We start from the raw sequence: 26,009 nt of genomic DNA, 5'->3' as shown, positions 1-26,009 counted from the left end.
AATCACAAAGAGTAGGAGTCCCAGAACAGATCACTGAGGCACACCACTGGTCACCGCCCTCTATGCAGAATATGACCCGTCTACAACCACTCTTTGCCTTCTGTGGGCAAGCCAGTTCTGGATCCACAAAGCAAGGTCTCTTTGATCCCCATGCTTCCTAACTTTCTCAATAAGCCTTGCATGGGGTACCTTATCAAATGCCTTACTAAAATCCATATACAGTATATCTACTGCTCTACCTTCATCAATGTGCTTAGTCACATCCTCAAAAAATTCAATCAGGCTCGTAAGGCACAACCTGCCTTTGACAAAGCCATGCTGACTACGTATTCCTAATCATACTATGCCTCTCCAAATGTTCATAAATCCTGCCTCTCAGGATCATCTCCATCAACTTACCACTGAGGTAAGACTCACTTCTCTATAATTTCCTGGGTTATCCCTACTCCCTTTCTTGAATAAAGGAACAACATCCACAACCCTCCAGAACATCTCCTGGCCTCATTAATGATGCAAAGATCATTGCCAGAGGCTCAGCAATCTCCTCCCTCGCTTCCCACAGTAGCCTGGGGTACCTGCGGTCTGGTCCCGGTGACTTATCCAACTTGAGATAAGGTTGGGATCAGGTTCGGTCCTCAAAGATCTTGACAGCCAGGAACTTGAAACTGCTCACTCCCCACTTCTGACCCCTCTATGAGGATTGGCTCGGGTTCCCTCATTCTACCCTCTGAAGTACACAATCAGCTCTTTGGTCTTACGTTGAGTGCAAGATTGTTGCTGCTACACTACTCAACTAGCTGGTACATCTCACTCCTGTATGCCGTCTCGTCTCCATCAATTTTGCAGCAGTTTCCAGTTGAACACAATGCATCTTGTTTTTCTGCCGTGAGAACACTGCCTCTGGTATTCCAGTGGAGTGTCTGACTCTGTCTCTTCTCCCTAGGCAAAACCGTGGCATGAGGCTTAGTCCTTGCTACGAACAAGGTACTGTCCGCCTCCACCATTCGTCAATAAACCAGTGAATTGGTCCCGCAACATTCCACAACACCAATGTTCAACCGGGTCTTGCAATTACAAGTAGAGCGACTAGGACTGAACTCTTTCTTTGTGCATTGACGTACGTCTGTCACAGGCAGCATCGTGGTCCACACCAAGTCCAGATCCTTCAGTTTCTCTGCCAATGAGCAACTTGCTGATGGGGTAGACCTGAAGTACTTTAAGTTCTTAATATCCAGCAGAGTTTTGTGATTGTTAAAAAAAGACAATAACACCAGAGAAACCACTGCATCCGAGCACGCCGCCATCTTACCGGAGCAAAGACCATTGTCCAGCAAGAGGTAACATCTCCTTTGTATTCATAAACATGAGAAAGTCTGCTGATGTTGGAAATCTGAAGCAACACACACAAAATGCTGGAGGAACTCAGCAAGTCAGGCAGCATCTATGGAAATGAATAAACTATTGACGTTTTGGGCCAAGACTCTTCTTCAGGACTGGCAAAGAAGGGGAAGATCACAGAATAAAAAAGGTGGGTGGATGGGAAGGGGAATTAACTAGCAGGTGATTGGTGAAGCCAGGTGGGAAAGATAAAGGGCTGGAGAGGAAGGAATCTGATCGGAGAGGAGGGTGTGGACTACAGGGAAAAGGGCGGGACAGTGGGTGAGGGGACAGGCAGGGGAGAGGTGGTAAGAGGTCAGAATGGGGAATAAGGAAGATGGGAGAGGGAGGGAAATGTTTTTTAACTGGAAGGAGAAATCAATATTCATAACATCAGGTTGGAGGCTACCCAGATGGAATACAAGGTGTTTCTCCTCCATCCTGAGAGTGGCCTCATTCTGGCCCGAGGCCATGGACCGACATGTTGAAATGGGAATTGGAACTAAAACGTTGTACCACCGAGATGTTTTGCTTTTGGTGGATAGAGCAGAGGTGTTCAACGAAACAGTCCTCCAGCCTATGATGGGTCTCTCCAATGAGTCCTGACGGTCTCGGCCTGAAATGTTGACTGCACCTTTCAACGGATGCTGCCCGACCTGCTGAGTTCATCCAGCTTGTTTGCACATCAAGAGCACTGAAATCAGTAGAAAACCCCAGCAGATTTGCAGGTGAACAGGCAGGAGTAGTACTTTGGTTGCCTGCAGGGATAAGTGCCAGGAGGGAGAGTAGTGGGGAGGGGCAAATGGACAATGATCGATCCCTGCAGAAAGCTGGAGGTGGGGGAAGGTAAAGATATGTCTCTATATATTCTCTATGTTCACCCTGTCATGGATCTTATTTCATTCAAAGTCACATATCACTTTTCGAAACTCCTGTAGGTGCAAGCTTAACTTATCTAATTTCCCTTCATGAGACAACCATTCTATTCTAGTTATTAGTCTAGTAAATCTCTAAATTGCTTTCAGCACATTTATGCCCTTAAAGTAAGGTAGTAATGAGTCACCAGAATGAAAAACAGAATCCGGTTTAATCACTGGCATATGTCATGAAATTTGTTGTTTAGTGGCCGCAGTACATTGCAATATGTAATAATAATAAAAACTGTAAATTACAATAAATATGTATATCTAAATTAAATAAGTAGTGTAAACAGAAAGGAAAAAAACCAACTTTTTCCTGATCCTGTGCGGAGGTCCCTCCATACCAGACGGTTTTGCAACCAGTTGGAATGCTCTCCATTTCTAGAAATTTGCGACATATCAATTCTCCTCAAACTCCTAATGAAGTATAATTGCTGTGGTGCCTTCTTTGTAATTACATCAATATATTGGGCCCAGAATAGATCTTCAAAGATGTTGACACTCAGGAACTTGCAACTGCTCACTCTTTCCACTTCTGAATACTCAATGAGGACTAGTGTGTGTTTCCTCAACTTACCCTTTCTGAAATTTGCAATCAATTCCTTGGTCTTACTGCCATAGAGTACAAGATTGTTGCTACGTCACCACTCAACCATTGAGGGACTTCCATTTAGAACAAAGATATGGAGAAATTACTTTAGTCAGAGGGTGGTAAATCTGTGGAATTTGTTGCCACAAGCAGCTTTGGAGGCCATGTCATTGCATGTATTTAAAGCAGAGATAGATAGGTTCTTGATTAGCCAGGGTGTCAAAGGGTATGGGGAAAAGGCAGGGGAGTGGGGATGACTGGAAGAATCATGATTGAATGGCAGAGCAATTGAACACCCATGATTGAATGGGGGAGCAGACTCGATGGGCTGAATGGTGTACTTCTGCTCCTATATCTTTTGGTCTTATGGTCAACCAGCTGATCTACCTTGCTCCTATATGTCTCTTCATCACCATCTACTGTCTGGGTAGCCTCTAGCCTGGTGGTATGAACATTGAATTCTCCAATTTCTGTTAATTCCCTCCCCCTTCCCCAGGTCCCTCTCTGCCTCTCTCCCCTTTCAACTTTCTGCTTCTTTATCTCTTTCTTGTTCTTTCATGCTTATCCCCTCCCCACTTTATCTTTCCTCTGATTGGTTTTCCACCTGGTGCTTCTAGGCCCTACCCCATCCCCTATCTCTATTACTGGACTTCAGCCCTCTTCCCCCCCCCCCCACCACATTCCTGATGAAGGGTCTCGGCCCAAAACGTTGGCTACTCTTTTCTCACAGATGCTGCCTGACCTGCTGAGTTCTTCCAGCGTTGTGTATGTAGCATTTTGTGTGTGTTGCTTGGATTTCCAGTGTCTGCAGATTTTCTTGTTTTTGACATGCAAAATAAATCTCCTTGGTTGGTCAAACACTTCCATTTTGGGGTGTTCCTCTCTTATTAGTGCTGAAGGATGGCTCTATGAATATACAAATAACCAGAAGGTTTCGTGACAAAAAGCATCTCTCCTGAATTGGGCACTAAGTGGCAGGTATACACTTTTGCTTGGATTTCCAGTATCTGCAGATTTTCTCATCTTTGTGCTAATACATATTTAACAATGTACTAATAGCAGAAATATTCACCTCAGAGAGAATCTGCAGATGCTGGAAATCCAAACACACCAAATGCTGGAGGAACTCAGCAGGTGAGGTAGCATCTATGGGAATGAATAAACAGTCGATGGTTCGGGCCAAGACCCTTTTTCAGGACCAATCAGGACCCTTTAAAATAAATATTGAGGGCTCAAGACTGATTCCTGCAGACAACTAATGAACTAACCATTGTATTCATTCAGTCCATATAGGAACTATCCATTTGTCCCTCCCCACAGATCTCCCTTCCTGCATTTATCCCTGCAAACTTAATACCGAGTCCATGGTCATTCTCCCTTTAAGAAATACAGACTGGACTTTACAGCTAATTTTCCATTACTTTCCACAAAACAAGGAAACCTTGCTATAACCGTTCATTCCATTATCTAACATACATGTCAAGTTAACAAAATAGGTTTATGACAGGAAGGATCGGATTGATCCTTACCATGTTTCAATATAGGGATAACAATCACTAATTTTGCTAATTAAGGAAGTAAGAAGTCACCTTTCAGTCTACAAACATTTTTCTAACAATATTTGAGCTCTTTCATATTGCATGAAAGGTGAATTCCACTCCTCCACAGTTCTCTCACATTCATCCATCCATCAGGGAACAGCTTTTTTTTATTATCTCCCAACAATCTGGGAATTATTTCCTTTGCTGTTGGCACAAGGTATTATTACTGAACTCAATATCCTCCTAAACCAAATGATCAGGAAATCTTCATATAAATCTTCAAATACATTTCAATTTGCCTTTTGATAATTTCATTTGAGGATAGGAGATATTTTTAATCAGATACACATCTATCCTCATTGTACAGATGATGGAGAAATGATCACTCCCCACTGTTATATCATTGTACATTTCCCAGTTACACTCACACTTGCTATATCTTTAGATACCAGTGTAAGGTCTATAGCAGAAATAGTGTTGTTGAACAGATTTATCCTTGTACTCCAACAATCATTCAACCCCACCAAACACTTCTTCCAGAAAGCTTTTTACCACCATCCCATTCACATTTGTGTTGTTGCAAATACACATCATACTATAAGCATTGAAATCACATGTGATGTGACCTTTATTCCCTATTTCCACCCACATCTACCATTAATTTTTTTGAGATACAGTAGAGACTAGGCCCTTCCTCTTGACCTTGTCTGCATGCTTTTATGCAGTGAGTTGCTGCCACATGATTGGCTAATTAGATTAGCATGAAAAAGCAGGTGTACAGGTGTATCAATTAAAGTGGCCAATGACTATGTACCAGCTCAAACAATTATCTCTAGTCTGCTGCCTAATGAGTTTTAGTAAATGTTCTGGGATCTAATTAGAGCTATTAGTGAAATTTATGCCAGCTGTCACTTGTAGCAGTTACTCTGTGGCCCAGGAAGGGCTTAAGGGCTAAACTCTCAGTGGATTGTAAGAACAATTACTGATGTGTTCCCTTGATATTGGAAAGGTATGCAGAAATTCAATCTGTTGCACTGTGTAGTTGTGTATGACTGGGATACTTCTAGGGATGTTGTATTGACAATTTATTGTGCTTTAATGTGCTCTTGTCTGGATTATGGTTGTATGATTTATGGAGAGGCAGCTCATTCAGTTTTATGTAGGTTAGATGCTCTACAGGCCAGTGCACTTAGAATCAGTAGTGGAGTATTGTAGTCCAAACCTAGAGATGCATTGGAGGTTGAACTAGTTGAAATGCCTCTCAACCCGTGGACAGAAAAATTGAGCCTTGTATTCTAGACTTTTTTAGTAGGGTGCGGGGTGTTCCATTTGACATATTCTGTTTTAATGGACTGTTGGGAATATGCTTAACAGTGTTGGTAAATGTTATGGGGGAGTAATTAGAGAATACTGTATGTGTGTGAGTCTGGTCTTGGGAATTTGTGAATTAGCCCAACTGTAACCTGTCCAGGTGTTCCAATGTGAAAGTCTCCAGTTGTAGGAAAAGGTATAATGTTATTGGAAGATGTCCAGGGTCTTGTGGGTGGTGTGAGGGTGTCTGGCCATTCATGACAGCAGGATTGTTTTCCTTTCTGCCTATCTTTACAGATGGTTCTAATGACCCAGTTGGGAACCGGGTGACCTCAGGGATATTTATTCCCTGGTTTAATGTTGAGGAAGGGAAAAGTCTGACCAGTGGGTTGTCCATCTGTACAGCAGAATTTATGGCCATTATCATCATCCTGTGATGGATTGAACAAGTTAAGTCATTCAGAGTCGTGATCTGCTTGGACTTTGCCTCAGTACTGCACAGGTTGGAATTGAAGCCTTTGAGGAGACCTGATCTGTTGATGGAAGTGTGCTATAATCTGTATGTTCTGGAGAGGGTGGGAATAGTAGAACAGTTTTGTTGGGTACCTCTACATGTGGGTGTACAGTATCAGATAATGAACGTGCAGATGCTATAGCAACACGGGCACTATCTAAGTGAAGTAGATATTATAGTCAGTATAGGAAAGTATGAAGCCAAACCTTGTATTAGGTTGGCTGCAACTGGGAAATGGCTGAAATTGTCGGACAGGGAGTTGGTATTACAATTTATTTCCATTGACCCAGTGGGGTGCCTCTTGGGAAAGAATAGGAGGGAAGTTTTGTGGTTGGTGAGACTGAAGTTTGGATGTAGGGGTTTGCAGTCCACTTTGGCACTTCTTGGTACGAATGGGAATGGGTGATGTCATTTTTGTAAGGTCCCAGAGATGGTGGATCATGGTGTGCTATAGATATTTGTTGGAACATGGGAAGATGTTTGGGAATGTTATTGGGTAGATCTGTGATGCCTAGTTTGCAGGATATTCTGGCACCTGAGGCAGGGGTGGTTAAGTCGTGTAGGGTCTCGGTGAACTCTTTGATTAAAACAGTTTGGGAGGTAGGATCTGATCCCCATCACGGCTTCCTTCATACTCCATTACAGCAGGTGGCAGTAATGCACCTTTCTGCTGCATGTCAGCTGCCATTAGCACAAAAGAAGAAAAATACAATCTGTTGTTTTGTCAGTGGAAAAATAACAGAAACATTGAGCACAAAGCTAGAGGACTGGTTTTAGTCTCATTTTCTAGTCTGTACAGTTTTTGTTCTACACCTGTGAATCCCTGTGTAACTCAAATTGCATTTTGCCTCATAACTAAGACCTATGTATGAGCCTTTGTACAATGCATTAGAACATAGAAATCTACAGCACATTACAGGCCCTTTGGCCCACAATTTTGTGCTGACCATGTAACTTAATCTAGAAACTACCTAAAATTTCGCTACTGCATAGCCCTATATTTTTCTATGCTCCGTGTACCTATCTGGGAGTCTCTTAAAAGACTGCCTTTACCACATCGCTGGCAATGAATTCCATGCACCCACCACTCTCTGTGTGGAAAAACTTACCCCTGACATTCCCTTTGTATCTACTTCCAAGCACCTTAAAACTAAGCCCCCTCGTGATAGCCATTTCAGCCCGGGAAAAAAGCCCCTGGCTGTCCAGAGGGTCAATACCCCTCATCTTATACATGTTATCAGGTCACAATTGTAGCAAGTTCTCACATTTTCAGAAGTGGGATGAGGAAAAGTTGTTGCAAAACAAGCAAACAGCTCTGCTTTGAAGGCTACAGCTTCTGAGGTGAAAAATGTTTCAAGTTATTTAATGTTAAAATCTTGTAACAATTACTGATCTAACTCAGACAAGATGAAAGTAGTAGTGCCTATTATTTGAATTGACAGGATTTTGTTTAAGAGAGGAGACATTTCTACTTTAAAACAGCATAATGAATGCACCATATTGTTTACAATATTTCATTTTAGGCACCGTTACAGTTTTTACATGAACTATGCTCTCATACATGATTAAATTCTATTGCTTGGATAGTTAAGAGTAATTTGTAACATTGCTTTTGATTCATCTCTGAAACAAAAAGAGCAATTGAGAATTGATAAGTTTTATAATACAATTTACTATAATAATAATATACTGTATACCCTCCAAAATTGATCCACACTTTTAACAAAAGCAGCTTGCATAATTCAACAAGGATCTCATAAAAGTAAAACACATAATCACTGATTTTGTGTGTGCATTACTTTCAGTTTCATAAAATAAGCTCATTTAGTGTCAGGTAGATGACAGTGCCCTGCTATTATAATGATAATTTTAAATTTAATAAATGGCCATGAATGCATTGAGCAACTCCTGTATTTTAATTATATTTTTCTGAATCAAGTAATATGTTTAAAATGGTACTAATAAGGGAACTACTGAAGATGAAACTCAAGATGAAAATGTATTTAATTACAAAGAAAGACTATATCATGATTGCATAGAGGCAGTTGTTTGATGTGCTTTGCAATGAGACTGGATCAGAAAGAGGAATTATAGATCAGTAAGTGTCCATTCATTGTTTTATCCACAGCACGGACCTGGTAGGCTGATGGTTCTGTTTCTGTACTGAGAGACTGTGAAAGGTAATCAGCAACATCTTCCAGGACATACCTGGCCACTGGAAGTGCAAGTATTATAGAATACTAGAGAGATTTCAAGCTTGGTCACCTGCTACTATGTGCTGGCCAGACTTAATAAACTCAGGAATTAATCAATCATGTCCATGATCTTTTTTAAAATTTGGTTTTGATTATTTGGGGGCAGCACAGTAGCGTAGTGGTTAGCACAACACTTTGCAGTACAGGTGAACCAGGTTCAATACCCACTGCTGCCTGTGAGGAGACTGTATAATTGCACGCGTTTCTTCTGGGTGTTCCGGTTTCCCCGTCAGTCCAAAGATGTACTGGTTGGTAGGTTAATATGTCATTGTAAGTTGTCCTGCGATTAGATGAGGATTAAATTGGGGGTTGCTGGGAGGTGCAGCTCAGGGCTGAAAGGGGCCTTGTAACTCAATAAATAGGTAATTAACTTCTGATGTCCAGACTTTCAAAGACATGCATTGTGTCTTACCCCTTTTGTCCCTTCTGTGTTCTGTATTTTCCTCTGAACTGTTAAATATCTAAACCTTTTCTGCTTCTGATCAAAAAAAAAATTGAGACCTGAAACCTGTTTCGACCTACTGAAACGAAGCATCTCCTCTGTTTTATTTTTAATTAGTTAATTTTTTTTCATGTAGTACCCCACAACAATAAATGGCTGGCTAGATGGAATGAAGTTGCAGCTCCATGAAAAACATGGAGTATTTACAGTAACTCTCAACTCTCATTAATCCATATCTGGAAAAAAACACGCAAGATGCTGGAGGAACTCACTGCGTCAGGCAGCATCTATAACGAGAAGACATTTCAAGTCAAGATCAGGCACTGGCCCTCAGTGTCAGAAACAGATTTAATATCATTGGCAGCTGTAGTTTTGTTGTTGTGCAGCAGAGGTACATTGCAATACATAATAAAAATTTTAAATATTTTTTAATAATTAGTGTAAAAGGAGAGCAAACAATTAGTGAGGTGGTGTACATGGGTCAATTCATTCAGAGATCTGATGGAAGGGAAAAGCTGTTCCTGAATCAATGAGTGTGTTCTTTCAGGCTTCTGTACTGTTTTTTTTGAAGCATCACCTTCTAAAGATGTCCTCATTGCTGAGGAAGCTAGTGCTAGTGATGAAGCTGGCTGAGTTTACAATGTTTCTGCAGGCTTCTCTGATCCTGTGCGGTGGCCCCCCATACCACACAGCAATGCAACCAGTTGGAATGCTCTACGATGCATTTGTAGAAGTTTGTAAGAGTATTTGGTGACATACCAGGTCTCCTCAACCTCCCAATGAAAGTTTCTGCTTCTTTGTAATTGCAACGAATAAGTTGGATTGATCTTCAGAGATGTTGACATCCAGGAACTTAAAAACTGCTCACCTTTTCTATTGCTGTTCCCTCGATGAGGAGTGCTGTCTTTTCCCCGTCCTGAAGTCCACAATCAATTCCTTGGTCTTACTTACATTGAGTGCAAGGTTGTTGTTGCAACACCACTTGCCCAGCTGATCTATCTCACTGCCTCCACTTCACCACCTGAAACTCTGCCAACAGAAGTATGTCATCAGCAAATTTATAGATGTTTGAGCTGTGTCTAGCCACACACTGCCATGGGTGTAGAGAGAGCAGCGCAGTGGGCTAAGCAGACATCCTTGAGGTGCATCAGTGTTGATTGTCAACTAGGAGATGTTATTTCTGATTTGCACTGAATATGGTCTCCTGATGAGGTCAAAGATCCAGTTGCAGAGGGAGGCACAGAGGATCAGGTATTGGAGCTTGTTGATTACTACTGATCTTATGATGGTGTTGAATGCTGAGCTGTAATCAGTAAACAGCAGCCTGATGTAGATATTGCATTGCTGCCATATTTATCATGTAAGCAGAGGAAAAACCAAGACAACTGATTATATAATAAAATTTCACCATCTGACTAGGAGTCTGGCCCTATTTAATTGTGATGGCTTTATGTAGGAAGTAGTGTCCAAAGATTCAATGTCTGTTTAGGAATGAGATGGCAGAGGGGAAGAAGCTGTTCCTGTATTGCTGAGTGTGTGCCTTCAGGCTTCTGTACCTCCTCCCTGATGGTAACAGTGAGAAAAGGGCATGCCCTGGGTGCTGGGGGTCCTTAATGGAAGCTGCCTTTCTGAGACACCACTCCCTAAAGATGTCCTGGGTACTCTGAATTAAATTGACTTTATTTCTGACATCCTTCACATACATGAGGAATAAATACCTTTACTTTGTACGATAGTACCCAAGATTGAGCTGACTAGATTCACAACCTTCTGCAGTTTCTTTCAGTCCTGTGCAGTAGCCCCTCCATACTAGACAATGATGCAGCCTGTCAGAATGCTCTCCACAGTACAACTATAGACGTTTTTGATTGTATTTGTTGACATGTCAAATCTCTTCAATCTCCTAATAAAGTACAGCCTTCTTTATAGCTACTGCTGAATCCTTCAGCATTCATAGTCCATCTGATTCTGCTGTGCCTGGAAAGTCACTAAAATATCACAAGATGATTCTTTGAAGAAACCATGGTTATTGCTGAGTGTACTGCTAGGACATGTGCAATACCAGGTATGAGCCTACAGCTTATCATGCACTTTAAGTTGCAATGCTGACACCTGGTGGCAGTGCTGCCTTACAGTATTCAGTCCTAAAGAGGATGACCATCATTGGAGCACAGACCAGAATCGGAATTAAAACATAAAAATACAGCTGCAGATGCTGTGGATCAAAGAATACGTACACAACGCTGGAAGAATCGGAATCAGTTTTACTATCACTGACATGCATTCAAAGCCCACTTTATTGGGCACCTCCTGTACCTAATGCTCATGGTCTGCTGCTGCTGTAGCCGAGCCCACCCACTTCAAAGTTTGACGTGCTGTGCTTTCAGATAAGCTCTTCTGCACACCACATTAGTATTGCGTGGTTATTTTACCTACTGTCGCCTTCCTGTCAGCTTGAACCAGCCTGGCTGTTCTCCTCTGACCTCTCTCATTAACCAGGTGTTTTTGCTCACAGAACTGCAGCTCACCAGGTGTTTTTTTCCCCCCACAGTATTCTCTGCAAACTCTAGAGCCTGTTGTCACTGGATGTATGTCATGAAATGTTGTTTTGTGACAGTGGTACAGTTTCTTACATAAAATATAATAAGAAATTAAATAGAGAGCAAAAATAGCATTCATGGGTTGATTGTTTAGAAGGCAAAGAGGAAGAAGCTGTTCCTAAAATGTTGGGTGTGTGTCTTCAGAGCCCTGTCCCTTCGCTCTGACGGTAGTAATGAGAAGAGGTGCTGTGGTAGGGGTCCTTGGTGCCTTTTGGAGACATCACCTTTTGAAGATGACCTTGATGGTGGGAACTCCACTCTGACTGTGGTCTTCTGATGAGGAAGTCAAGGATCCAGTTGCAGAGGAAGGTTGGTGACTTAGCATTTGCAAGCATGAGTCTGAAAAAGCCACACAGTGTTGTGCCACCATAAAGCAAGTTTTCGGGTTTTTTTTGCAATATCTTTTACTGCAGATTTGTTGCATTAAGTTAGGGAGATGGAACCAAGTCTTATAAATTAACCAGTTCCTAATCTGTAGAAGAAACTTCAGGTATTCTTTTCTAGTCACATGTGAATGACTTCTTTGACTCAATTCACTTACAGTAAGTATTTGAGATGCATTTCCCAAAGCATTTCATGGTGTCTGCCCTTCTAAAATGAAATTAATATTTGTAGATTTGTTAAGGATTTAATTCTAAAATATTTTGAAAAGTAGATTGATCCTTTTCAGTATTAACCATATTACAATAACAGCACAGAAACAGGCCACCTTGGCCCTTCTAGTCTGTGCCAAACACTTACTCTCGCCTAGTCCCACTGGCCCACACTCAGCCCATAACCCTCCATTCCTTTCCTGTCCATATACCTATCCAATTTTACTTTAAATGACAATACCGAACCTGCCTCTACCACTTTTACTGGAAGCTCATTCCACACAGTTACCACTCTCTGAGTAAAGAAATTCCCCCTTGTGTTACCCCTAAACTTCTGCCCCCTAACTCTCAACTCATGTCCTCTTGTTTGAATCTCCCCTACTCTCAATGGAAAAAGCCTATCCACGTCAACTCTATCTATCCCCCTCATAACTTTAAATACCTCTATCAAGTCCCCCCTCAACCTTCTGCGCTCCAAAGAATAAAGACCTAACTTGTTCGACCTTTCCCTGTAACTTAGGTGCTGAAACCCAAGTAACATTCTGGTAAATCTTCTCTGTACTCTCTCTATTTTGTTGTTATTATTTAATTCTGTTCTCTAATGCCTTTTTTTGTGTGAATTTAGCAATTTAAGATTAGGTTGCATTGGAAATTTTCTACAGATGTTCTGTGGAGAGCATTCTGACTGCATCGCTGTCTGATGTGAGGGGGACTACTGCACGGGATCAAAGTAAGCTGCTGCATTGTAAAATTAGTCAGCTCCATCATGGGTATGAGCTGCCACCATATCCAAGACCTGTTTAGGGAGCCGTGCCTCAGAAATGTGTTCATCATTAAGGACCCCCACCACCCAGGGCATGTCGTCTTCTCATTGTTACCGTCAGGAAGGAGATACAGAAGCCTGAAGGCCCACTCAGTGATTCAGGACCAGCTTCTTCCCTCTGCCATCCGATTTCTAAATGGATATTGAACCCATGAACACTACCTCATTGCTCTTTTTAATATTTGCTTTTGCACTACTTATTTAACAATTTAATGTACATTGACTAATTCACAGCTTTTTCTATATCATGTATTCCATTGTACTGCTGCCACTAAGTTAACAAATTTCATGACGTGTGTCGGTGATATTAAACATGATTCTGATTCTTGTTCTTTCTTTATATGGTATATCCCCAGTAATTTTCATTAATTGCCACTGCACCACCAGCCGATGCTGAAAGCACATACTGTACCAAATCCACAATTTTTTCCATTACAAATACAAAGGCAACAAGTGCAAGGTAACATCGCCTCCTACAGGTTCCCATCCGAATGGCACCATCTTATCTGAATGCAGTTATTTCACTGATCCTTTATTGGTGCTGTTTCTGAATCCTGGAACACCCTCCTGATAACATTTTGGGATTGTCTTTGCCTGAAAGACTGCAGTATTCACTACCACACTCTCAATGGAAATTATGGTGGGCATTAAATGTTGGTGATGTTGATATCAATTTCATAAAATCCTTCCTTCCTCTGTGGTTTTTCAAATTTCCAGGATTGGTGCCAAATTTCTATGCTAAATTTTAGATAACTGTCTTGAATTCACATACTGTATATTTGGGCATTATAACTCTATTTCCATTGCATCATTAGGAGAATTGCCTTGGGTACTATTTGAGATCTGCTCTGAATGCAAAGCACCATTTTAAGACAATGTAAAGCAACATGTTCAATGTATTTTAAAATATTTGCTTAAACACTATAGAGCATATAAAGTGCTAAAGAATTTTAACTACTATTGTAATGTAAGAAATGAAACAGTCAATTCACATGATCAGGCTCCCTTGGGCAGCAAATCAAAAATGTGAAGATATTCTGTTTTTGCAATGCTAATCAGGACATTGGGGATAGCTACCATGCTAACATCCAAGATAGCAAGATAACGTTCAAGGTATTATGTGTTTATGCACATAATAGACAAAGCATAGGTCACAGATCAAATGGTATCTATGTTAATCCAGCACTACCTCAGCAATGCAGCCAAAACTCACACCAAATATTTGTGCTCAGGTCTGCTGTGACACCTGAGTTATCCCATGCTGCAAAATATTTTTAAAAAACTTTATAGGATAGATGCATGCTGCATGTTAATAATTTTCATTAATAATAAATGGAAGTAATTTTTTAAAGTGTTGTAAGCATATGTCACTTTTTTACATAGGGTTATTGAAGCTGAGATTATAACACCATTTATAATGCAAATGAATAATGAGCAGATGATATGGGGAAGGGCAACAGATGAAAATGGAACTATATTCACTGAAACAGTAGAAGGAGCACAACATGGGCTAGCTAGCCTCCATTGTATACTCTGAAATTATTAAGTATGAAACTTCAATAGTAAAATTTAACAAACACTAAGGGCATTAATGGAGAATGCATTTTTTTTTATAGAGGCAGATAACATGGTGGAACTAATTTAGGATTGGATTTAGAATGTTATATTAAAGGTTAGATAAGAAACTTTACTCAAATTTGGTGGTGGTGGGGAGAAACATTAAAAGCATGTCAAGATTTGACTAAATCAAAATAAAATTAAATTAGTTATTGTAGGTAAAAGATCAGAAAATGAGAGATTTTTCAATATGAATGGAACTGACTTTATTACTTACATCCTTCATATACATGAGAGTAAAAAGCTTTATGTTAGGTCTCTGTCTAAATGTGCAATGTACAATTATAGTAATTTATAACACAGTAAATAGTATGTACAATAGGACAGTCAATATAACATGGAAATAAGAACCTGTCCCAGAGCCTGTTAGTCCTGGCTTTTATGCTGCGGTACTGTTTCCCGGATGGTAGCAGCTGGAACAGTTTGTGGTTGGGGTGACTCGAGTCTCCAATGATCCTCTGGGTCCTTTTTACACACCTTTGTAAATGTCCTGAATAGTGGGAAGTTCACATCTACAGATGTGCTGGGCTGCTTGCACCACTCTCTGAAGAGTCCTGTGATTGAAGGAAGTACAGTTCCCATACCAGGTAGTGATGCAGCCAGTCAGGAGGCTCTCAATCATGCCCCTGTAGAAAATTTTTAGGAATTGGGAGCTCATACCTAACTTTTTCAACTGTCTGATGTGAAAGAGGCACTGTTGTGCTTTTTCACCACACAACAGACCATGTGGGATCCTTGGTGATGCGTGTGCTGAGGAACTTAAAGTTGTTTACTCTCTCAACCCCAAATCTATTGATGTCAATTGGGGTTGGCTGTCTCCATTCCTCCTGTAGTCCAGAACCAGCTCCTTTGTTTTTGCCACTTTGAGGGAGAGGTTGTTTCCTTGATACCACTGTGTCAGGGTGAAGACTTCTTCTCTGTAGGCTGCCACATTATTATTTGTTTGGTAACAAAATGAGGTAATTGCCAAGTAAGAAGAAAGAAACAAATTGTAAATTTTATTTTATAGAGGTTTCTTGAAACATTGTTTGGATTTCTTTCTTCCTTTATTCTTAAGCACAGATTGCAGTAAATAACAAAATCTGCATCAAACATACAAATGTATCAATTCAGCTACATACTAGAAGGATGAAAATAACATTCTTTTCTGACCTGCTCCACAAGAAATCTTCATGGAAACTTTTAATGGAAGTCACGGTTATATAAACATATGAATTGTGAATGGCGCAAAATAAGTGTCCTAAAATAGATTTAAGGTAAATGATAAAAGTAGATTTAAATGTTTAAAATAAAATAATAAAATATTAAAGGCACACTTTTTCTAGATAAAAAGGAAGCATGGGAGATAATGATAAAAATAAAACAAGTTTAAATGAGACAGTAATCCTACATTTTGTGGAAAACTCAATGTTTAAATCAGTGGTGATACTTGGTAAATTAAGTTCTCAAAATCTAATAATTCTGATCTGATCTAGCTGAAAGCTGGTTAGGGACCCAGGTATATGTGACCATATACTTTATAGTACGTTTATTCTTTAACTTTAGTAGGACAGTTAATGCTCCTTTGTATGGACATGTGTTTGTGGCTGAGTGCACCTGCCTGTCTATATGGTTGTTTGAGATTTACATGTGAGAGACAGAGATCTATATATGTTTTGAACAAAATTGATGTCGGACTAGATTTTGTTTCGGATAGAGTCACTCGTGCATAAGTGAAGACTTGTCCCTTGAAGATGAGATATTAGGGAGCTGATGTAATCATACTGATGTTTGTGTTTGAAGTGAAAAAACTAAAATCCAAAAGAATTTCTTCACCACTGTGCAGTATACTTCAGCAAATAACTTCTGGATTAAGAAACATCTATTTTATTGAATTAAAATAATCTGTATTTATTTCTTGTAATAAAAATATATATAGAAGGAATGAATGGAGAAAATTGGCCATCTCTCTTATTTCATGGTGAAAGTCTATGGTTTGCTTCTTTTTAGCAATGTTAAGGTGTTGGCAGTTTTTCCATTAAATTCAGTGGATGGGATCAACCAGCATCTCCAAGTCTTAGTTCTCTTTTTTTTGTAAAACAAGAATTTAAAAAACACATTGATTATCGTTTGGTAATTTTGTTCCCCATCAATGTTTTAGCTGTACATAGAATGCTGTCTTTTCCCCGTACTCCAATGGAAACTGTAAAAGTGAGATATATATTCATGAGAATGACATGGTACATTGCTGTATTAGTGATAAATGATTCATTAGTTGATATAAAATGATTCTGTTGATATTTAAAATGCTTTCATTTAAAGCAGCATCTCAAAATTTCATATTAAAACAGCAATGTTATCAATATTAATACAATGCGTTTTCAACTGAGAAATAAACATCTGCAGTTAATTGTCATGGATTATTTGAAAACATTGATTATTTTCCTTTATAATTTTGATTTGTGTTTTTCTATTATTTTTTCAGTTAAAAACAAAATGCCAATTGGGAAAAGGCTGAAATACACAAACAAAACAATATTGGCATATACGTGCATTCTACTTGGCTTTTAAAAATCCTCACTGGGAATCGTTACAGTGGATTCTGATTAATTAGATGATTGGTTAATTGGGGCAGCCACTTACTTGGGACAATTAGATCAAAAACTAATTGAGAAACTAGCTGGGATTCCCTTTGTTTATTTGGGTACTATGTTGCCTAATTGGGACAGGAGACAGTGCACGTCAGTCACATGTTCTTGTGCTGGCCATTAGATGCTACACCGTCCTTAGAGTAAACAGTTTGTAAACAGCTTAATTGTGTGTGCTTGGGTTATGTTATCTATTTGGGCTTATGAACACCCATTCGAGAAGCAGGGAATTTTAAAAATTTTCTTTTTGACTTCAAAAAATCTTCACATCCTTGCCAGGTCACTCTGAAAAGATTTGGCATTAGCCAAAAAAAAATTACCCTAGTTACCTGCTATGATTTATTTTAACTTACAGCAAACAAAAGAACCTGGCAGCATACAGTAGTTGAATTCCTCCGTCGATAACTATTACAAACTAATGCATAATTTTGTAGTACTGCAGTAGTATTTGTAGTGTTCTAATTTGTTCTGTATTTCAGTTAGACATTTTTTAACTCAGTTAAACAGTAATTTGTCTTTTTATACCTTATTAGGTCTTTTCATGAAACTTTGGCTAATTGGGGCAGCTGCTTAATTGGGCCAAATTTGGTCCTGATGTGTCCCAATTAACTGGAATCCACTGTAGTTAGATCAGCATGATGAACACTTGTTCATCTACATGTTCCCAAAGCACATGCAATAAACTAGTAAATAAATAATAAATCCCCAAAATATATGCTGCAATGCTACATATAGAAAGTATTCCACATAATGAACATATACTCTGAGGACTCAGTACAGGAAATATATTTTTTTATTTGAAATACAGGTGCTTTTAAGCAGTTTAGTGGCATCTGTTGACAACAATGACACTTGCTTAGGTGTGTCCACTGTTTCTTACAGAGGTCATAAACAGAAACTTAAAAACAATATTTTAAAAGAAAAGTAACAGTTGGTTTTCTGGGCTTCAAATGACATTTATTACATTCCTCTATATTACAAGGCAGCAATCTGTTAATAATTAAAAGAAAAAAAACCAGTATCCTGTTGTCATTTTATACAGAAACCAGTACATGCACATCTGCATATCACATTTGATGAGGAGCCTCCGGCGCAGAAGCTAAAGATTATCTCTTTTAAATGTAATAGTTTTTCTCAGCATAATTGGCTGTTTTTTTAACCCTTAAAGGGCTAGTCATGATATTTGTTGTGCTAATCATCTGGAGTTCTAATTTATTTCGCAGGGCAGAGGTTAATTATGGATAATATTGTATAAACTTAAGTATATCTACACTTTCAGCTTCAACTGTAGTCCTTGAAATGATTAGCCATGTCCACAAAGACCGGGAATATGGATTAGAAATAGGAGTCCAGCGATGGATCCATAATACAGTGCACCTCTATAGGTTAGCTTGTTAATACATAGCAGCATCAGAAATCTCTCAGTAACCAGGTGAGGTTTATGGAACAGTGCTCATGGTTGTGTGGACCTGTTTCTTATTCGGCCCCCTCCTCCTTTTGTTTTCAGGTCTTTCTTTCCTTACTCGTCCTTCTTTATTTCTTTTATTTTCTTTGCCTCTTCTGCTACCTTTGCCTTGTTTGTCTTGTGTCATTTCTTTCTCTGGTTTCTTTAGCTCTTTACCCTTATTTCCTAAAATAAAAGTGCATGGATTAGTATTGAAAGAGGGGATTCATGATCCATACATTCTGTTATCAAACCATTAAGAAACTGCTCTATTAACATCATGAAGAAAGAATGCATTTAGAGAGCATGAAATTTTACATGAACACATAATAAATTGAAGTGGTACAGGGCTTCTATACAATTTTGTGATGTCAAAGAGATTCTGGCTTTACATTCTACCTCTGTTTCACCTTCCCACACTATCTCCAACTCTTCTCATTCCATTCATATTAAATAAAAAGTCTTATCAATTCTCTAGCTTGAAAACTTAAGAGACATCAAAAGATTCACAAATGCAGATGTCTGCAGGTTCTGGAAATCCACACAGTAACATGCACAAACTGCTGGAGGACTCAGCGGGTCAGGCAGCAACTATAGAAATGAATAGATAGTCTATGTTTCGGGCTAAGATTCTCCTTCTTTGTCAGCTGTTTATTCATCTCTATAGATGCTGCCTGACCTGCTGAGTTCCTCCAGCATTTTGTGTGTGTTGCTGAAGATTCACAATCCTTTCAGTGGAGGAAGACTATTTCATCTCAAAACTAACCAGGTTTAATGTGATAAATGTATTTGTTTGGGTTCAGAGACAGTTATTGAGTCAAATGGATTAAGGAGATGCCATTTAAATGAGGCTTTTTGGGGGTGGGGGGGGAAGTGAAATCACCTTCACACAATTCAAGTATTGAATGGGCTCAGCCACTGAACAACATAACTAATTAGAAAGTATATTAACAAATGGGCAATTTAACATTATTTTGAACATCCTAAGTAAGTAACATGTTACATTTTCCCTGGTCTACAATTATTATTGATTGTAGTCTTCTGGTGGTTGGATCAAGAACTGCAACAGAAATGGCTTTAGTCCATTTCTAATAAGCTAATGCTTATGCTTCTTCAAGGATGGGAGATATGCAAGAGAATAATTAACAATAAATATTCACACTTTCTGCTGAAATGAAACTTTTTTTTGTGTTGTAAGACAATTGTTTGCAAATGTAATTCATATGTTGTGCAAATTAGCAGCTGTCTGGTCATTTTTAATAAAAAAATATGAATTTTAATCCACGTCCCACGGTAAAGAAACCAATATACCTTGATAATTACTCAACAATGAAGGAAACTCAGACATAGCTAGTTATTGTTTGACATTTTTGTATAATGATGATATTACATTTCACAGCTGCACGACAGAAAAAGGGGAAGAAATGCCAAACACAATGAGTGGCGCATCCTGAGGCCCTCGGGTGGGATTTGGCATTTCTTAGTCATTAATGATAAAAGGACCCGGAGATCATTGCACTTCTGACTTTTAGCATACTGCAAACTATTTAGAACAGTCAAGATAAAGGGGAAGGTTTATAGTCATAGCCGATATGTCTTTGTCCTCCATTTGAATCTTATCAGCAGCTTCCTTTTTCCTTTCTTCCATTCCATTTCCATTCTGTCTCCTCAAACTATTTCTCCATCGGAGTTATTGTGAAACAGCTACAAATTCCAGCAACATTTCAATACTGCTTCCATTCTATGGCTCAAAGCTTATTTTTGCACAGCTGTACCGGTGAATAAACTGTCTCGGAAATGCTCCAAGAAGCACCAAGAGCATAACCAACTGAAGGCTGCAGTTTGCACAAGAAAAGCGCATGTGTGTTTGGAGTCAGATGCCCAATAACCAGCCTCCCACCATTTCAGTGTTCTTCTCCATAGGACCACGAGATATAGGAGCAAAATTAGGCCATTCAGCCCATCAAGTCTGGTCTGCCATTCCATCATGACTGTTTTATTATCCCTCTCAACTCCAATCTCCTGCCTTCTCCCTGTAACCTTGATGCCTTTATTAGTCAAGAACTTATTGGCCAATTCGTTGGGTAAATATACCCAATGACTTGGCCACCACAGCTGTCTGTGGCAATGAATTCCACAGATTCACCACCCTAAAGAAATTCCTCATTTCTATGCTAAGGGGACATCCTTCTATTCTGAGGCAGTGTCGCCTGGTCATAGGCTCGTCCATTATGGAAAACGTCCTCTCCACATCCACTCTCTTCAGGCCTTTCAATATTCAATAGGTTTCAATGAGATCATGTGTTCCTCATGACGTGCTCTCTCTGTTATTTCTCATGGAGATCTAATTTTCAAGTGTGAGTCTATTCGATCACACAGAAGGAAAGCTGGTATTACTGAAATCAGAGAGCTGATGAAAGTATCTCATTTCATCTTAAATGTGAAATGAAGAAATGGGAGTCGGCCATTCTGACCTTCAGTAATATTCTGGTATTTAATTACAGCATGATTTACTTTGGTTTGGTAATCCTTGCAACTTTTTGTCATTAGTCATAGCAAGAGGGAATTTCTGATTATGTATGTAGTGACATTAGACTTGGCCACAATGTTTCTGGGCTAGAGTTGAGGGAAATCAGCCAAATTTCTTGCTCAAGAGGATAGCACTTTGTCTAAATTCTCTTTTCAGTCTGTTCAGTTATTGTAATTTACTGGAGCAGACTCGGTGGACATTTGCCCTCTCCTCCTTTGTCTTCATTGAATTATTTCAAAAACCCTCTATTATGATCAGAAGTTGCCAGACGCCAGTAACTTCAGTCATCGTATTAATGGTCAGGTGCTTATTGGCATCTGAAATCCTCCCATGCTCAGAGTACAGAGATTGGTTTGATAGTATCTATTAATTCTACAACATTGTAATTAACATTTTCACTTATTTAAATGTCATTTTCAGTTTATTGCACTCTTTCCTCATTGTTCATCCTTTCTATGATTTGTATGATTATCCTTTTCCATATCCTATCTGCAATCCCTGTAACACACAACATGCTGGAGGATCTCAGCAGGCCAAGCAGCACCTATGGAAAAGAGCACAGTCGATGATTTGGGCCAAAACCCCTCAGCAGGGCTGGACCAAACAAAAGATGAGGAATAGATTTAAAAGGTGGGAGGAGGGGATGGAGAAGCACAAGGTAATAAGTGAAAATAGGGGGGCAGGAGGGGTGAAGTAAAGAGCTGGGAAGTTGATTGGAGAAAGAGATACAGGGCTGAAGAAGGGGGAATCTAATAGGAGAGGACAGAGAGCCATGGAAGAAAGAAAAAGGGGAGGAGCCCTGTATCTCTTTCACCAATCAACTTCCCAGCTCTTTATGTCACCTCTCCCCCTCCCAGTTTCACTTAACACCTTGTGTTTCTCCCTCCCTTCTCCCCACCTTTAAAATCTGCTCTTCATCTTTTTTTCTCCAGTTCTGCTGAAGGGTTTCAGCCTGAAACATTGACTGTACTCTTTTACATAGATGCTGCCTCCAGTATTTTATGTGTGTTGCCAGGATTTCCAGCTTCTGCTGATTTTCTCATGTTTCCAATCCCTGTCTTTTTTTCCCTTTCTCCTTGCATTTCCTCACCTACTTCATTTGTTCTGCAATGCCTGGCCTCATCTCTTTCAACCCAACTTCAATATACCTCTAATCTTCCTTCCTTTACACACCAGACATGAGCCAGAAGCAATTGTCCTTGATATATCAAGGCATCATTGGCTGGGTACACAGAAAATCATGGCTGTATTGAATGGAGGCTCAACCATCTCAGCCCAAGACATTGCAGAAGGAATTTCTCAAGGCATTGTTCAAAAGACAACAATTTTCATCCAAGTTCTTCTCTCCATCATAAGATCAGAAGGTTAAAGGCGACATAATAGAGCTCCATTAAAAATTCCATAGGTAATAAGCAACAAGATTTGAACAACACCCAGATGGTAAATGGCAAGTTCAAAGTAAATTTATTATCAAAGTAGCTGCTTGTCACCATATATTATCCTGAGATTCAATTTTCTTGCAGGCACCACAGGAAAATAAAGATAAATAGAATTTATGAAAAACTATACATAACAGAAGATTGCCAAACAAACGACATGCAAAAGAAAACAAATTGTGGAAATAATATAAAAACTGAGTGAATAATGTTAAGAAAAATGCTTAGTAGATTCCTTGAAAATGAGTCCATAGGTGATGGAGTCAGTGTTATTCAAATCATCTTCAACAATGTGCATTTTACCCTCTCTCTTTGCTAATTGATTGCCTGCTGTTACTAGCTTCATCACCTTCAATATTCTGGTGGTTTCCATATGATCGAAAGCTCGGCTGGAGCAGCATATTATAAATTCATATCACCACCTACCTGGATAGGCCAGTAGTGTGTGGCTTATTGCCTGACTTTCCATTCATTCATCCATCTTTTTACCTTTCCACCTATCTATCTAGCACAGTTTGTCTTGTTTTAGAAACATAAAAACATAGAAAACTTTCAGCGCAATACAGGCCCTTTGGCCCACAAATTTGTGCCGAACATGTTCCTACCTTAGAAATTAGGCTTACCTATACCCTCTATTTTACTAAGCTCCATGTACCAATCCAAAAGTCTCTTAAATGACCCTATCGTATCCACCTCCATCACTGTTGCCAGCTGCCCATTCCACACACACACACACACACACTACTCTCCGAGTAAAAAACTTATCCTTAACCCTGACATCTCCTCTGTACCTATTCCCCAGCACCTTAAATCTTTGTCATCTTGTTGCAACCATCTCAGCCCTGGGAAAAAGCCTCTGACTATCCACACGATCAATGCTTCTCATCATCTTGTACACCTCTATCAGGTCACCTCTTATCCTCCTTTGCTCCAAGGAGAAAAGTCCAAGTTAACTCAACCTGTTCTCATAAGGCATGCTCCCCAATCCAGGCAACATCCTTGTAAATCTCCTCTGCACCCTTTCTATGGCTTCCACATCCTTCCTGTAGTGAGGCGACCAGAACTGAGCACAGTACAGCTGTCCCCTGTTTTTTGAACGTTCGCTTTACGACACCTCGCTGTTACGAAAGACCTACATTAGTTACCTTAGTTACCTGTTTTCGTTAACAGAAGGTGGTTTCACTGTTACGAGAAAAGACAGCGTGCAAAAAAAGGCAGCGCGCACCCCGAGCGGCCAGGCTCCTGCCCCGGAACTGCATTCTAGCTGGCATTGCTTAAACACGTGCCTCTGAGCATCTGTGCTTTATGTCAATTTATTTTGTGCATCCATTAGCAAGATGAGTTCTAAGGTATCAGAAAAGCCAAAAAGTGTGTGTAGGGGTGTTACACTTAGCGTAAAACTAGACATAATTAAGAGTTTCGATCGTGGTGAACAAAGTAAGGATAAAGTGAGTTTGGCTAAGGGTTTGTGGAAGCTGATGAAGATGATGTTGAAGAGGTTTTGGCATCCCATGACCAAGAACTGATGGATGAACAGCTGATGAAAAGGAAAGGATAACAATTGAAACCGAATGCAGTAGTGAACGTGAAGTCACTACTGAAAGTAGTGGTCCAGGAACTGAACATGTAGCAATTGCGTGAGATTTTCGCTGCGATTGACAGCACTGCAATGATTGCAGAAAAGTATGACTTTAATTTTGAAAAGGTACATGGGTTTAGGGCTTATTTGCAGGATGGTTTGAGTGCTTACAAAGAGCTGTATGGTAGAAAAATGCACGAGGCTAAGCGGTCAAGCATACTGTCATTTTTCAAGCCTTCCACATCAGCCACAGCAGACGATGAACCTCGACCTTTGACATCGAGGCAGGCAGACATAGAAGAAGGTGACCTGCCTACCCTGATGGAAACAGACGATGATGAGATGACACCCGAGTCTCCTCTACCTCCCACCACCCCAACCTCCAACTCAGCCTATCACACCATCATCAGTGTGCTTGCTATCTTCCCAATTCCGGTAAGTGATACTATGCTGGACGTACATTACTACTTTATATAGTAAACACAAAGTACACTGCAGATGCTGTGGTCAAATCAAGACTTTATATAGGCTGTGTATTTTTATGTGTTATTTGGTATGATTTGGCAGCTTCATAGCTTAAAGGTTACTGGAAAGAGCGTTTCTGCCAAGAGTGCTTGCGCTGAGTGTTTTTGCCATGAGTGCTGCCGAGAGTGCTTGTATGAGATTTTCTTTACGGTGGACAGTGCTGCAATCATTGCAGAGAAGTATTCCTACTTTATATAGGCTGTGTATTTATCAGATCATTCCTGCTTTTACTATAACTATTATTTTAGGCTTTATGTGTTATTTGGCATGATTTGGTAGGTTATTTGGGTCTGCAAACATTTAACAAATTTTTCCCATATAAATAAATGGTAATTGCTTCTTCATTTTACGACATTCCAGCTTACGAACCATTTCATAGGAACGCTCTACCTTCGAATAGCAGGGGAAACCTGTAATCCAAGTGGTGTCTGAACAGGGTCCTGAGAAATGAGAGGTGCAACATTACCTCTCAGCTCCTAAATTCAATTCCATGATTGATGAAGGCCAATACACCGTATGCCTTCTTAACCACAGAGTCAACCTGCGCAGCAGCTTTGAACGTCCTATGGACTCGGACCCCAAGATCCCTCCGATCCTCCACATTGCCAAGAGTCTTACTATTAATACTATATTCTGCCATCATATTTGACCTACCAAAATGAACCACTTCACACTTATCTGGGTTGAACTCCATCTGCCACTTCTCAGCCCAGTTTTGCATCCTATTGATGTCCCTCTGTAACCTTTGACAGCCCTCCACACTATCCACAACACCTCCTCCCTTTGTGTCATCAGCAAACCTACTAACCCATCCGTCCACATTGGTTGTCAGTCTTTGTTAGTTTTTCATTGATTCTGTTGTATCTCTTTGCAGGAAAATGTACCTGATGAAAGGTCTTGGCCTGAAATGAGACTCTTTATTCCTTTCTATAGATGCTGCCTGGCCTTCTGAGTTCCTCCAACATTTTGTGTATGTTGCTGTGGTGACATACATATTTTGATAATAAATCTACCCTGATTGTAATAAAACACTCTCCAGTTCTAAACTACAGTCAACAAGTTCAATATCATCTAGTTAAAGTAATATGCTTGACTGGCATCTATCCTCCTCGTAGTCATTGACTCCTTCACCTATCAGCAAACTCACTGTGGAGTGATTGCATTTTACAGAGCACACTGCAAATATTTGCTGAGGCTTCTTCAGCAGTCATTAGAAAGCACTACCATGCCCAGCTATGATGGTATTGGGCTTGCTTTTGGTGAAGTTCAGAACTCAGATGAAGGTC

The 26,009-nt window shown here is 39.8% G+C and overlaps 1 protein-coding gene and 1 long non-coding RNA gene across 4 annotated transcripts in view; one reads left to right on the top strand and one right to left on the bottom strand.

Annotated features, from left to right (window-relative positions):
- The window catches only part of LOC132400508 (uncharacterized), a 42,617-nt gene that overhangs the window by 2,729 nt on the left and 13,879 nt on the right, over positions 1 to 26,009 (top strand). For 2 of the 3 annotated variants that reach the window (XR_009514273.1, XR_009514272.1), the window contains exon 2: positions 944 to 1,337. The exons of the other annotated variant lie outside the window; for it this stretch is intronic. This is a non-coding gene — a long non-coding RNA (uncharacterized LOC132400508). The remainder of the gene's footprint in view (positions 1 to 943; positions 1,338 to 26,009) is intronic. 3 annotated transcript variants of the gene reach the window in all.
- Positions 17,109 to 26,009, bottom strand: part of rspo3 (R-spondin 3) — a 108,405-nt gene continuing 99,504 nt past the window's right edge. The window contains exon 5 of the mRNA XM_059981518.1: positions 17,109 to 18,839. Coding sequence (XP_059837501.1) covers positions 18,649 to 18,839 — 191 coding nt within the window. The 3' untranslated portion in view covers positions 17,109 to 18,648. The remainder of the gene's footprint in view (positions 18,840 to 26,009) is intronic.

This window comes from Hypanus sabinus, chromosome 10 (genome assembly GCF_030144855.1).
Source record: "Hypanus sabinus isolate sHypSab1 chromosome 10, sHypSab1.hap1, whole genome shotgun sequence".
Classification (NCBI taxonomy): Eukaryota; Metazoa; Chordata; class Chondrichthyes; order Myliobatiformes; family Dasyatidae; genus Hypanus; species Hypanus sabinus.
The sequence above is the reverse complement of the archived record's forward strand: the minus strand, read 5'-3'. Positions and strand labels throughout refer to the sequence as shown.